Raw genomic sequence first — 16,114 nt, 5'->3', positions numbered from 1 at the left:
GCCCAATGCCTCACACCACCACCATTTTTTACAATCACGTGGTAGAAATAGTAAATACTCACCTTTCTTTTCAAGGAAAAAAAATATTATTATTTATTTACTAAATAAATTATTTTATCTTCATATAAAAAAATAAAAATAAAAATGAAATATGTATTTTAATTTTAAATTTTTATTTTATTTTCCTTCACTTCCTCTTTTGTCTTTATAATTTTCCTTCTACATTTCCCTTTGATTTTTCCAAAATCCAAACATGACTTCTCACTTAAAAATCTATCTTTTATTCTTATTCACATTTAGTATATTTATTACATATTACATTACCAAAAACAAATTTTCAATGAAAGTGCTACTAACAAAAATCCTTCAAGACTCTCAATATAAAAGACCCAAAAAGAGCACAACCCATATACATAGGATGTATAGAATCATCACATAGACAAAGTTGAGTGATGCAAAAGGGGGTAACACATAAGCCAGCCCCACTCCAAGAAAAAATGTCAAAAGCTCAAAGTTTTCCATGTAGGTCCATAAAAGAAAACCATGTCCAAAACTTCTACATTCCCTCTAGCTTTTGTCCTTACACAATTGCTTCCAAAATAGAATCATTTTCTTTCATTCCTCTACATTGTGTTAGTCACAATCAAAATTTTTTTAAAAAATACACATATATACAAAATGTCTAAGACACTAATCCCTGAGTTCATGATCACAATAAATGATGATCAGCATTGTTTCATCAACATGATACAGAGGAACAAAATGCAAAACAATCACCAAAAATTCTGAAAACTTGATCTATTGCAGACCCAAGAGAGCATTTGATGAGCATCAGCTTTCTTCTTCCCAATCGCTCTTGGGTATCTCGCCCGAGTCTGAGATAATGACCTTCTTCCTGGGTTTTCCATTGTAGGTTCCAGCTCCACCTTCTATTGTGTAGACAATGTCCATGCCTTGAATAACCTTGCCCAATACAACATGCTCCCCATCCAACCTGTCAAGTTTTAAATGGATATTCTTTTACTGGTAAGGAACCTCTACATGTAGATCATTAACTTGTACGCAGAAGTTTCATATCTAGAGCATGGAGCAACATGTATCGACCCAAAGCATCGATTTTCAGACCCCAAAACAAATATATCAATAGTGCAGCATGATCAGATCTGAAATTAGCATCACACTAGGGAGAATGTCAATCCAGGTCAATGATCGGCATGTTCATGTGTGACTAAAATATGGAGGTAATGCAACACCTACAAAATGTTTGGCAATTATCCTTAGCTTTGTAGACAGACTCCTTGGAATTAGGGCACTTATAGACACAGAGTAATTAATAATTACATTCAGGTTTTAAAGACATTTTAGCTCTAGCACAGTATATCTTATGCATCATGGTCAGTAGCAAATCACACACCTCACTGTAATCAGATTGATCTGATTGCATCAGTATTATCACAGTGAGAGTGGATGGCTCAGGATGGATGCTTAATAAAAGAATGCTTAATGTAAGGACTCATTACTTGGAAGATAAAGTAGGTTGCGTTTCTTAGGAAATCATCTTCCAGCTCAGGCCGCCATTATAATGGCTAAAATTTTCCAGTGTTTTGGTGATTCTATGAAATAGCTTACCAGCTAGCCTTGACTGTGGTGATGAAAAACTGAGAGCCATTAGAATCAGGTCCTGAATTCACCATGGAAACAACACCTACAACCAAGCAATATATGGTTTCAGAAAGAGGAAGGGAGAACGGAACAAACTCAATCTTGAAAATTTTGAATCCCTATGAAAACTTTTAAAGAGAAATTGTCTAGGGAGTATACAAGAAACCAGAAGAAAAAAATCAACCAAATAAAGAGATGTAATAGAGAACCTGCATGTGAATGTTTTATCCTGAAATTCTCATCTCGAAATGTGCCACCATATATAGACTCACTCCCTCTCCCATCGCCATGGACAGTATCTCCACCCTGGATCATGAATCCGGATATTATACGATGAAATGGTGTCCCCTTATAATGAAGCTTTTTTCCACTGGCACCTTTGCCCTTCTCCCCTGCATTGAAATAACAAGGTCATTACCAGCATATTAATAATAAAATCAGCCTCCTTCAATAGTATGAGATTTCTAAACATTCAAGAAACATAAGAAATTGTTGAGAAGAATGGTCTAAAAGTACCTGTGCACAAAGCCCGGAAGTTTTCTGCTAACAAAAAACTCAAGCATTAGGCGAAAATGACACATGAATAAATCAAACAAATACCAACAATTCTCTATGAAGAAATAGACTATTAAGCATCATCTGAAATTCAAATTTTTCTTAGCACTAGATGTCAATCAGTAATTATACAGCTTCAAAGAAGAAATCAAATATTGACAAAAAAAAAAAAAAAGGCAGTCATGGTCAATGGACACATTCAGTGTGCAACATAAAGAAAAGTTTAAATAGAATGAACAAAGGTTTTTTCCCAATTTTGGGTGTTTGTTTAAAAACAAGCACAATGTTTTCAAAAGCAATGAGACTCAAGATATAATTATGTAAACATAATTTGTTTAAGACAGTAAATGTACATCTAATATTATTTGAATAATAAGAATCAACTTGAAGCACCAGTTAAGAAGTGATAGATTACAACCATTATTAAGAGAAAAACGAATATACATTTTGAAATAGATGACCTAGTTTCAGGATCCTGACATTAAAGTATTCATAAAGAAGATCAAACACATACCAGCAGTTTTTGGTACAACATTGCCATACAGACCAATAACTATTCTACCTGCAGAAACTCAGGTGTAAAATTAAAAATCAATAACAAATAGGGAAAAAACAGATGAAATATTGGAACATTATATATTCATCAATGGAATAAAAAGTAATTAAGTGGGTCAAAATTGGAAAAAGGACTATCTGGTAATAAAATAACATTGAACAACCCTAGTCCACCCACCCACAGACCCATTCCTAAATCAACCATTGAAGGGTAGAAAACGTGACTCCAAACCTGGACTAACTAAAATTGAAATGATAAGATGAAGTAAGGAAAGGGAGAAAGAACACACAACTTTCAAATACTAGCCATGTACAAAGACACATCAAAATGAGCAAATTACATTTGTTAACATGATGCATGATAGTTATATGTATAAGACACAGGTTGCATCCTATTGGATATATAACCAACAGGTGTGCTGACAAAGAAAGATGGGGAGTGCAATTTCAACTTTGCCAAGGAGTATCCATATTGCTTCTGAATTTGTTACTATTCTATGCAGATGCCTTAAAATGAGCTAAATATTCCACAGCACTGAGTGATCTTGAAATAAACTGTGGCTTTGGATCTCTACCAAACAGAATGCTACGTAGCTCTCTTGTGAACAAGTCAGTAGGTTGACCCAAGTACCACAATAACTATTATTGGTGGGATCAAATTGCTGAAAAGCAGAAATTTTATGAAATCCTTGCAAATAATGCCATAAATGAGGCTGCATACCAAAATAGAGGGAAAAAACGAAAGAAACTACACTGTATGAAGAAAAAAAGAAAGAGAGAGAGAGACTAGGTTCAAGGTCAACTACTGACCGTTCAAGGAGATAACATCCAATTGGATGCAAAAAAAGTCACGGTTTTCTTCAAATTGACCAGAGAAGATATAGATTTGAGAAACTATGGCCAAGTTTATATGAAAATCAGAGGAAAAAACCTTCTTCAACAAGTTTATTATCTGCACAATTTATTCAATGCTATTAGGTGTGAATCTGTACCTATATGTTGTTCATCGATATCGATATCCAAAAACACTCTGTGAGTAATTTCGGGCACCTCTTCTGCCGTCTCTTCCCCCTAACATCAAATTTGAGTAAGTAAATCAATACAATTGCAGGTAATTGATAAAAAGGAAAGATGCATCTTTATGGGAGTATTATCACCAAAAAATTGCAGTGAGATTAAGAACAATAATCTCAAACATGGAGATTTAGTCATCAGACATTACACCAACTAAATAAAAAAAAAATGTAAGATCAATGTAATTATCAGAAAAAGAAATCATAGAACAAGAACTAAAACCTCTTTTCTTTGAAAGGAGGCAACTCATGATCCTAAAACGCTTTTATGAAGAGGAAAAATCAAACAGCCACTGCCATGATTATGTGTGAAAAATGAACTTCATTATGTTTTTCATGATGCACATACATCACCAGAAGCTACCATATAACACCAAATAAAAGCAATCCACTAGCTCCCAACCCTCTGAACCATCACCAAGTGAAAAGACAAATACAAATAAATTTCTTCAATATTGAGTATATTTCTCAAAGCCATGCAAGCAGTTCTAATCCAGTTTCTGAAAGTTAAAACACCAAATCTAACTAATTTTCAGTCCAAAAGTCGATGAAAACTATGGTTTTGCACAGAAAGTAACAAACCATGAAGAAAATAGAAACTAAAATCATAATCAAACAAGACATTCACAATTAACCCATAAAAGACTACATCCATATGCTTGACTTCACCTGCATTACTCAACTAAAATCCAAATACATTGTTTCATAGCAGACTGAATTTGACCTTCTGGACAAATTTTGTGATAACATTTTCTGATCAACTAGGGTTGTTGGGATTTCAACATGAGTTGCTACATCAAAAGTGGTAGAAGACTATAACTCAGTAACCGCTTTCCACCCAATGACCTCCAAATACCTGCCTCAGAGAATTCAATACTCATCAAATCTTAGGAAAGTACAAACGACCATGACTGTACTTAACTCCAGATTGGAAGAAAAATCACCAAAGCCATAGTCCATCTCCAGCATGAGATTTTGGTCAATGTTCTTTGAGGGTTAGTGTCCTTGATACTCACTTTGCTTGTATTATACTGATCACAATTGCTCACCTCAGTAGCAAGAGAAGTTCCAAAACAAACTTACCAAGACCCATCCCCATTAAAGCACTCTGAATGTTACTCATCCCAAACAAACTCGATAGCTCATAATCTCCGACTGATCTTTTCCACCTTAAACCAACTACTTGACATCTTTTCCTCATCTAATTAATCTTTCTAGCTATTTACTGAGCAAATTGTGTATTCCATCAACATGAAACTCAAATAAACATATCTTATAATATCTTGCATGCAATGCTGAGAGTTCCAGTACCCGTTCTTGTGTCAGAAGACACATTATTGTAACAAAACAATTTAGAAACATGGTATATCAATCACATCTCTCCCTAAAAGGCACTCCACAATTCTATAAGTCATCTCCTTAAACACGTAATACTAGATGAATAAAAAAACAACTTCAAATATAACAAGCCATCTTTCCTCACTTGTACCTTATCAATAGCATCTTCTTAACTTAAAGCTTACAGAGCAACCATCTGTGACAACAATAATAATGAAACATAATTGGTTGTCATCTTTTAAAGTTGTAATGATGATTTCCTAAAGCATCTCATACAGTCATAGATTCTAGTTTTATTGTTGAACCCGGATCAGAGCATTCACTAGCATAAAACAAAATCCAGATAATCCCTTAAAGTCCCCAATAGCCCACACAAAATCAGATACTGTCACTATCAGCCAAACTCCCATCACAAAGTGACAAATCTGATCCACGCAACATCCATTCCTATATTTAGAAAACCAAATCTAAAGAGAGAAACCCAAATCACTTCAAAATTCCCACGATTCTTCATCAAATTTACAACCACAATAAAAAGAAGAAAACGCGCACCTCCCTAAATGAACAAGAAGAACAAACCATTTCACAGAAAACATATATCTACACCCCATTTGGTTGCTGAGAAATGCAGGAAAATAAAGTTCCACATTTTAGATTTTCCATTATTTGAGACCGCAAAATCATTAATAAATCGCCACATTGGAAAAATCAAATCCCAAGTCAACCACAACCCCAAATTACTTCACCAAATCTACCCACAATACCAAAAGCAATAAGAAAAGAACACACACGCAAACATGAACCCTCTAGCTGCTGAGAAAATTGGGACGGAAAATAAAAGCGACCAAATTTCCGAATCTTGAGTTTTCCAATACTTAAAAAAGCGAAAAAAAAAAAAACACACCAATTCAGCATAACCGAAACAATCTATAGCTTTCTGGGAAAAGATCCCAAAAAGAAAAACCCAAAAATCGCAGTGGGTCTCCATTTTTCGGACCTTTTCTCAGCATCCAAACAGAACGGGTTGTCAGAAAATTACCCTAGGGTAAACGGACAGGAAAAGAATGAGTAAAATAGTGGCCATGAGAATGGGAAGAATCCATCGTGGCTGAAGCAAAATCGAAATTTCTCGACGCATCCTTCGCCGCCTGCTCTCCAATCAACCATCAACAAGGATCCCTCACTCTCTACACCCCATCCGAAACGCCACTGTCAGTAGTTGTTGGTTGCAGTGTTTGCAGAGCCATTAATCTCAGGATCTCTGGAAATTTTTAAAAGTCATTAGATTTGATGGCTGGAAGTCAGATTTGTGGATGGATTATTCTACTCGTTGATGTACCAGATCAAAATGTAATTTTGGGGTAGACAACTTTGGAGGCCTAAGCCCAGTTTTGATCCTCCGGCCCAGTGATTTCCCATCCAAGGACTTTCAACCCAAGAAAAAAAAAATCAATTTTAAGCTAAAAACATTTTTTTTTTTCAGAATTTTTTCAATTCATACTGATTTTTTGAAAATATTTTTAATTTTTTATTTCAAAAAATAATTGAAAATATAAAAAATAGGTTTATAACTTTCCATTGTACAAATGGGTAATAGTTGTCAAATATGTTTTCTTATTTATTTGTTGTTAAGAACAAAAAAACTATTCTCGAAAATAGTTGAGACCTATTAAAGTCAATTTTGTTAATTATGGACAATGAATTTAAGAATTATTTATATTTTATTTAATTCATAAACATCATGGTCCATGATTTTGGGCCGGGATTGGTGAGTATGGGCTAAAATTTTGGGATTGGAATGGGCTGTAACAGAGAACCTACTTGAGGCCCACAAAGTGGATAAAAGTGGAGTGGACTTTAGTCAATGGATACTGAGGCCCAAATTTTCTATGGTGTAGGCCCATCCAATTCCAATTGACTACTTTTTTTCTTTTTCTTTTTCTTTTCTCTCAATTTTCCTATTATTTCTTTTAGGGAATTATGTAAAAGTACACTATTTGGAAAATATAAACTGAGATCTCAAACGAATTTATAAAATGTACGTTATAAGAAAAATAATTCTCAAATTATATGCTAGAAGCTCCCGACTTCTTCCAACAACTCTCTACATGATTTTATGTCTTACCTTCTTCACCTTTGACCATTTTTTTTATTTTCTCATCAAATATTTTTAATTTCATTTTTTTCACTATTTTATTTTTTTTTCATATTTTAATTATTATAAAAGCTCTAAACACAAAATAATTATATAACAAATAGTTAATAAGAATAAATTTAAAGGTTTAAGAGATATGATTTTCTATATTCATACTAAACAAAATATTTATTTATTCTGATCATGTAAACACTAAATAAAAATAATTTTATGATATTATTTTAACATTTTTATTTATCCATCCATTACGTGCTCAACATTTACCATGATAAATAAATAATTAAAATACATGAATATTATTGTTTGTAAATACTTTGTGTCGAACCCTTAAAAATAAAGTATCATTTTTATTAAGAAAGTAACATTGATGTATACATCGATGTGTATAGGATATACATGTGAAAAATGATATACTGTCCTTCTTTGGGGTCAAATTTTTATTGTATATTAATAAGAAATTTTTACGTTTTAACCCAGCAAAAAGTTAAAACTATAGTCATGTTAGAACGATAAACAAAAAATTAAAATCACGATCATTAATTTTGATTTTTAAATAAAATTTTAAAATACTATAATAATAAAATAATATGATGTAGACCCCATTTTGGGTTTATTTTTACAGGTGTTAATTTTTCCAAATGGAAAGTTTTTAGGGGGCTACGTGTCGCCTCAGGATTGGCCATTAGACAATGGTATATTGCCTATTAGGAGAGGTGGTGGTTTTGCTGAAGGATGAATCAGCCAATGACACGTGTAGGGGAATATTCTTGGACTATTTTGAAGATTGTGGAGAGAGTTGCAGGCCATTGTGGGAGGAGTGTAGGGTGATAGCTTGGGGAGCGTTGGTGTTGCTTGAGGGGCAAGACCAGAAGAAAAGGGAGAGGGAGAGAAGACTTGAAAAAAAAAAAAAAAAAAACCCAGCTGGGAAAGAAAGAGAAAGGAAAATAAAAATAAAAATTGAGAGAGCTAAGTATTCTTTGAGAGGAAGGAGATGATGTTTTAGTCAGCTCTCACGAGTTTTGTTGATTTTGGAGAGAAGAAGTGAGAGGGAGCACACCATTGTTTATTGGAGTGGGGACTGCTAGTCACCGGAGCTAAGAAGGATATTCATTTGTGGTGGTCGTATTTGGAGGACTATAGAGGAGAGGAAAAATCAGAGTAAAAGGAACAGAGAGAGAGTTGGTACCTAAAAGAGAAAAAAAAACAGAGAGCTAAAGAAAAGGACCTCAAGTACGTTTGTTGTCATTTCCTTGTTTTTTCATACTTCTTGCTTCATTTTTCGTCATCTCATGTGGTTCCTAAACATTGTTGGTTTGTTTGGTGGTGAATGTGTGCTAATGCTCTGTTTTTCTCACATTTTCTTATGATTTCCATCTAAAGATAAGTCGGTATATGACTTTTGGTTTTTCTTCCCACTGATCAAAGAGCCCATTGATTTCAAAATGAAATGGGTTTTCTATTTAATGGGTCTCTTGTTATCATTCTGGATGGTACTCTGTTTTGGGACATTTTCCTTTCTATGCAGCTGGTTTTCTTAAGCCTCATCTCTGTTCATTATCATTTGTTGTCCTTACTTCAAATTGCTCTGTTTTGCTTGTGGAATTTCTGGTTTCTGTGTTCGTGGAGGACCTTCAGCTGAAGTTCATTTGGGTGGAAAGTTTTAGGCAACTGGAACACGGAAGAGGAAATTGATGGAAGTAGAGGTGGAAGAACATTATTGGATTATTGTAGCATATTGAGAAGGTTATGTGAGTACTTGGTGATTATCTAGATACAAGGGTGACATACTCGTCATGGCAATGTGGTTTCTGGTACTTTTGATGATATTGTCTGGATGTTTGAGATCCTATATTTCCAGTGGAGTCAATATTATATAAGGAAAACCTCACTTTGGAGGAGCTTCTGGATGAAGGAGAATTAATCCATGAATGCAAGGCTTTAGATAGTCCTCATCATTCGATCTAAGGGGTCAAATCAGAATTGAATGTCACATAACGTGTTCTTCATGTTGACATATGAGATATTTGGTTCATCTTCTTATACAAAAGTGGATCATCATCTGTGCCTGCCACTCAACTTGTGTTCTCATATGGGTACAGTTATTCTGAATTTGGGTTGTTGTTGTTTCATTGCCCATGGAGTTGCTAAATAATTATGCTCTGAGTTTGTGACTGCCACATCAGGAAAGCGAATATGCTTAATTGATGATGTTGAAAGTGCTTCAAGAAAAGGCCATTCACTTTCACTTAAGCCCCAGACCACCACCTGCAGATGGCTCGCATGGCTGCCTTGTAGTATCTAGAGTCACTACACGTGTATCATCTGGAATTGGCAAAGTGATGTGACTCATTTATTGATCTGTGTCTAAAGAGGCTTTGGCATTAACTCACCTGCAAGCCTGGACTGTTCATCACCTTGGAAATCTGCCAGTTTCTAGGCCTACTATAGAGAAAGGAGCTACACCGAACCCACTCCTCAGCAACATTGTTTGTTCCAACTATCTTCTCCCATATCCACACCATCACTCACTTCCCATTTGATCACCACCTCTACCATCCATCATACCCGTATCTCCATATTTCAATACCCACCAAGCTCATTTCTCACACTAGCTTCCCCACCGTTCATTCTCCACTATTTTGTCTTCTATCCTACCCAACGGTTGCATCTCCACAACACAGTCTTTCAATGGTTTCAGAGAAGAAACTCCCAAACCCAATGAGAGGCATCAAGGTCCAGAAGCTCATCCTCAATATCTCCGTTGGGAAAAGTGGAGATCACCACACCATAGCCACTAAGATGTTGAAAAAACCTAGTGGCCAAACCCCTGTTTTCTCTAAAGTGAGATACATTGTTCGATCATTTGGGATTAGGCGTAATGAGAAAATTGCTTGCTATATCACTATCAGAGGCGAGAAAGCAATGTGGCTCCTTGAGAGTGGTTTAAAAGCCAAAATGGAAAGAAGGAAGAAGGTTTTAAAAGAATTTATTTGCACCCGGACAACGTCCCTCGATCTCGATGTGGATCTTGAATTTCTGTTCCAGGTGGTGAGGTCCCTGTTGATGGAGAGAAGACCTTCATTGCTGCTTTGGTGAGTCAACCTACTATTTATCCCAAGAAGCTTATGAATTAGAATCCAATTTGTCCAGCTATGGTTCATCCTTATGAAACTGCTACAAAATGGAGTAATAGTTAGCTCCATGATTGGCAATTGTCGCTTTTATGATGCATCGGATAATCGTCTACATCTGCATGCTCTAATGTGCTTACTTACATGGTAAAAAGAAATCACTCTGCAAGAGGATTACTAGCTTCCAATTCTTTCCACAAGACCCTGGCACGATAATGGTTACGTGTGCAAATTCACAAGTCAGAATTCTCCATGGGACCTATGTGATTGGGAAATACAAGGGCCTCCGTAATGTAGGAAACCAAATGTCTACATCTTTCACCTCAGATGGGAAGCATATAGTTTCAGCAGGTGACGATTCTAACGTCTATGTATGGAACTGCAGTAATGAAGGAGAGTCCGCTCTCTCCCAAGCAAAAAACATTAGGGCGTTTGAGCAGTTCCCGACCAATGCATCAGTTGCAATATCATGGTGTGGTATGAAATATAGGAACCTTAAAAATGGATGGCAATTTCATGCTTTGGATGAGAGTTCGCCTAACATTCTGTCTTTTCCTTCACCTGCTTCTTTTTCCCTAAGCCAAAAATTCTTCATAGAATATTTTTCCAAGGGGTCCGCAACATGATCAGAGGAAAAACTTCCTACTTCAAGCCTATTTTCTGTTCCATCTGCAATCCGTAAATCTGAACATAAATTTTTGAAAGCTTCTTGCCAGAGCCCATATGATAAATTTATTTTTATATAATCTATAATAAATAAATATTTTGTTTAATATGAATATAAAAAATCTTAATTTTTTGTATTTGAGAAAAATATTTTTTTTTTTTCATTATTTTAAATTATTTTTTAACCTAGAGTTGTAATATGAAAATATTTTATCAAACGTATTTAATAATATAAATTAAATTATTAAATCAATTTATTTAACTATTTGGACACCACCAAAATCTCATATTCTCCCATAGTTACAAACAATTAAACCAAATCTAAGGGCATAAACATTTACCAAAACAGACAAAAATCAATAGTCTTTCGGCTCAAAGATATGCATAAAAATTGTTCTTAAAAATTATATTTTATTTTTTATATCAAAAAATAGCTTTCAATGACAGCTTTTTATTATTTAAAACATGTTACTTTCAAAAACAAACTCATTTCAAATATAATAAGTTGTTGTTTCTTAAAACAAAAAAAATGTTTTTTAACAACTATTCTTAAAATCGTAGTCAAATGAATACAAAATTGTTCAAAGCAAACCAACCGTCAGGTTTGAGAGTAACTCAATTAGACATTGCCGACATTTAAACTCCTTAACTACTAAGCAATCGATTTCCACCTACCAAACAAACACCAAAAATAATTGCCGACCGTTGATTTTTTTGGGGGGTCATTTTCATTGTGGAAAAAGAAGTTGGGCCGACAGTGGGATGCAGACATGCCTGAGTGCGCCCATAGTCTAGAAGAATGATCTGTTTCATGACTCTTTCCCATTAATGTCAATATATTAAAGGGAAAATATCTAATTTTCCCAATTAAAAATGTCTTTGACACATGGGTTTGATGTTTAATATGAACACCCACTTGAATAATCCTCAAGATTACATGAGTGCAGACATTAATTAGTGGGCAAGTGGGATATAGGATTAATGTTATTTTAAATATTATTAATATTTTAAAAAATGTTGATATGATTTGTATGAATATGATTAATATTCCTTTTTCCTTGTTGGTGTTGACGGCATGTTTATCAACTTATTTTTACAAATATTGTTTTGTTGTTCACAACAAAAAGACTTTTTCTTTTAATGATTTCAAAAACACATTTGATAAATTTTGAAATAAAAATAGGTTTTTAAAAATTTGTTATGAAAATAGTGTGATATATGAAAATATAATTAAAATAATTTTTAGATGTTTTCGTTGATTGTCTTGAACTATAGTTTTTGAAAATTGTTATTTGATATTTTATAAAAACAAAAGTCTATTTAGGAATTTGATATACTTTCAAGATATTTTTTTTTATGTTTTTAAATATTTTTTTAAAAAATAATTTTTATACTTAATGCTTTATTTTAAGGGATAATTGTATTTTTGACTCAATTGGACCAAAAATTAAGATTGGTTCATATAAGTTGCATAATTGATGAGAATGATATAGAATATGAAATGATCAATATACCCTTTAAAACTATTTTCTACCACAATGTGTGACAAATTTTTTGATCTTAAATCTTTTTTTAATAATTATTCTGAAAATTTATTATTTTTAGAAAAATAATTTTTTAAAAAATATATTCTAAAAATATATCATTTAAAAAAAATAAATTTGACATATTTTTAGTTATATTTTATGTACAAAATTTTAAAAATATATAGTTTCTAGGATGTTTGATTTTTAAATAATAATAATTTATTTTTATTTTTTTAGAAAATGGTGTATTTTTTTTTTTTCCAAATCACTAAATTTTATTAAGGTTTACAAAAAGAATAAAATTTAAATTAATATTTTTCTATTTTTTTTTTCATAGTGAGCAAATGTCATTTATGAAAAGATAAAAAATTTATATCATTCTTCGCAATTTTCATATTTTCTCTGGATCTTAAGCTTAAATTGTGAATTTATATGAATTAAAACTTAATTTTTGAGTCTAATAGGGTCCAAAACATAATTACCTCTTATTTTTAATTATTTTTTATATTTGTATAATTATTTTATAAAATAATTTTAAAAAACAACTGAAAACAACTGAAAACATTTTTTGAAAACATAAAAAAGTAAAATACTATTTTTATTTTCTAGTTACTAAATATGTTTTTTTTTTTATGAAGAAAAAACTATTTAAAAAAAAAAGTTAATAAACATAATCTAATTAAATCTAGAGGAATTTATTATGCATAAGCCTGATACCATTTTGTAGGACAGACTAAAATATTTTTCTCCTAAAATCAATTTATTGTTTTAAAAAGTATTTTTAAAATTTTTAAAAACTACTTAAAAAAAAAATGACCACAACCACACTTAAGTTTAGTAGTGCAATCATTCAAGTCCATCAAAAAGGCAATTATATTATACAATTTAGAGCCAACCCGTACCTCACTGGCAATAGCATCAGGCTGGAATCTGAATAGCTGAAAAGCGTGCCAAAAATCACACAATCAGACACATTCAAAAGCATATGCAGCTTTCAGCTGAGCTGTTCATGTCTTCATTCGTCCCGGGCCAAATCCATGCCTCGATTGTTGCCTACTCTGACTCAGTGCTTATCACTTTTTTTCTCCACCTGTTTTCTCAAAAGACTCAAAACCAAAACATCCCAAAACACGAATCGAAGACGCCAAAATTCTTCTGAAATTTTATTCTACCTCTTCTTGGTTGGACTTAACTTCAAAGAGGAATTTCCTGCAAAGGAAGAACCTCTATGAGAATTTTTACACAAATTTTGAAGTGATTATAAGAGTTATGGAACGATTCATTCCTTCATGACAAGGGCTTTATTTAAGCTAGTGCTCCATCGCTGTTGCAATCTTTCTGATAAAACTTTGGGCATGTAAGGGCAAGAGCAGTTTTAGGTCAATATGTAAGTTTCAAGGTCGTCTGTCTTCATAATTCTTATTTTGAGGTGAGATGAATTTGTGTACTCTCATTAATCTAAATTTAATTAATGCACTTAAGTTAAAAAAATGAATTGATGTTGAATTATTAATGCTCTTATCTAAGTGATCGTAAGTAAGAGTTATAAAATGACTTAGTTCTTCATGATAAGGATTTTATATAATTTATTTCTTTGTTGTCGAGGCAAATTTTTTATTCACCTTCGATCATGTGAGGACAAGAGTAATTGGATTTTACTTTTTAGTTGTAAATCGATTAGTAGATTAATATATAAGTTTGGAGGTCGTCTCTTTTCATGGTCTTCATTTTGAGATGAGATGAATTTATGTGAGGTGAATTTATATACTCTCGATGATCTAAGCTTAATTAATGCACTTAAGTTTAGAAAATGAATTAATGTTGAATTATTAATGCTCTTATATTAAGTAATTATTTACAAAGTAATTTTTACCCATCAAAAAATCATTGCAGATATGAATCCTCATTTTCCAAGACTTATAAAAAAAAATAAAAACAAAGGCCCACCACCCACAGGAAAGAGATCACCCTGTCTCTTCTAAATCAAATCCAAGACAAAAGCCGTACATATTGATAGATACTTCTGGATATTGAGATATTGATAAGCAATTGGGCAGGACATTCTGAATGGGACGTCTTCCTGTCCAGGCCCACCCGCTAGGAGCTTTGATAAGTTGCCTTCAACCCCGCCATAACCCATAAATTTTTTTCCAATTTGGTGATTGGATTCCCGGAAAATCAGAGCACTTTCGTATCACTCTCAAGAGGTTGAGCCCTCAAGATCAAGATTAAATTTCGATGGAGACCATGATGGGTCTGGTGAGAGACCTTAAGGTCAAGATTAAATTTCGATGGAGACCATGATGGGCGATGGGTATGGTGAGAAAGAGGACGTGTTTGGTCAAGAAAAGTGGCGATAGAGATAAGATAGAAAGGTTGTCCATCGACACCCATTTATATGTAAAACACCAAATCACAGGGTATCAAAAATGGACAAAATTCAATTTTGCTATTTGTGCGAGAGAGCATGAGGCCCTTTTTTTTTTTTTCTTTTTTTTTTTCTCTCAAAAATATTATTAAAAAATAATTATTTAAAAAATAAATACAAAATATGATACTTTCATCATTTATTTTATTTTATGCTCAATTTGTGATACTAATTCATCTTTTAAAAAACACAAATTCACTTTACATCTTAAAAGTTTGTATGTTGAATTCGTAATTCATTTTTGTTTACCATTTAATTATTTTGGTAATATATGATTTTATTTTAGAAAATTATATTGTTAAAACCTATTTGATATTGATTTTAAAAAATATTTTTAATTTAAAATATTTTTTTATTTAAAGGGTGTTTGATAAAATTTAAGAAACATTTTTTTTAAATCTAAAATATTTACTATTATATTTGGTTCTTCAAGAAAAAATTTTCAAAAAATTACTCTTGTTTGATTGTTCAACTGCATTAAGAAAGCGTTTTTGTTTTGTTTATCATAAAATATACATTTTAAATTATTTAGAAGTTTGTATATTTTTAAATCATTTAATTTATATATATATATAAGTTTTAAAAGTTTTAAAAAACATATAAATATAATTTATCAAATTTAAATTTATTTATTTATCTTTTCTTAATTTTTTTAATTATTTTTTCCCATTAAAACTTTTAAAAACAAACTCAAAAAAGAAAATTAAACCAAATATGATACTAATCATCGTCCTTTTCCTTACATTTTTTTCAAGAGTCCAAAGGTGAGTCTTGGTATTTTTTTTCCCTTAAGACTTCCACAAAACCATAATAATTCTTTTTCATATTCAAAATATTTATTTTTTAGTTGAAATAATAATAATAATAATAATAATTGTTAGCAGATCGAAAGGTTAGCCACGTATATCAACTCCTCTTGTGTTTGTTGTGGACGTTTGGATGAATGCATTATAAGATTAAGATATTCGTCTTTCCTAATAATAATTGCTTTTAAGAAAGTTAGTAACGTCTGATATCCTATAAGT

General features: G+C 32.4%; 1 protein-coding gene across 2 annotated transcripts; it reads right to left on the bottom strand.

Annotated features, from left to right (window-relative positions):
• Positions 1 to 500: 500 nt before the first annotated feature.
• On the bottom strand, positions 501 to 6,492 carry LOC117911744 (peptidyl-prolyl cis-trans isomerase CYP21-1). Of its 2 annotated transcripts, XM_034826158.1 has the most exons (7): positions 6,223 to 6,491; positions 3,765 to 3,843; positions 2,732 to 2,779; positions 2,179 to 2,202; positions 1,872 to 2,054; positions 1,630 to 1,705; positions 501 to 994 (listed from the first exon to the last, which is right to left on the bottom strand). In XM_034826158.1, the coding sequence occupies exons 1-7, from the start codon at positions 6,319 to 6,321 to the stop codon at positions 832 to 834; spliced, it is 672 nt and encodes a 223-aa protein (XP_034682049.1). In that variant the 5' UTR covers positions 6,322 to 6,491; the 3' UTR covers positions 501 to 831. The 2 variants fall into 2 exon arrangements, with proteins under 2 accessions (XP_034682049.1, XP_034682050.1); XM_034826159.1 differs by lacking the exon at positions 2,732 to 2,779 and having other exon boundaries at positions 6,223 to 6,492.
• Between the last annotated feature and the right edge of the window lie 9,622 nt (positions 6,493 to 16,114).

The sequence above is a fragment of the Vitis riparia genome, chromosome 3 (genome assembly GCF_004353265.1).
Source record: "Vitis riparia cultivar Riparia Gloire de Montpellier isolate 1030 chromosome 3, EGFV_Vit.rip_1.0, whole genome shotgun sequence".
In the NCBI taxonomy this organism is placed as follows: domain Eukaryota; kingdom Viridiplantae; phylum Streptophyta; class Magnoliopsida; order Vitales; family Vitaceae; genus Vitis; species Vitis riparia.
This window is presented reverse-complemented; position numbering and strand designations above follow the sequence as displayed.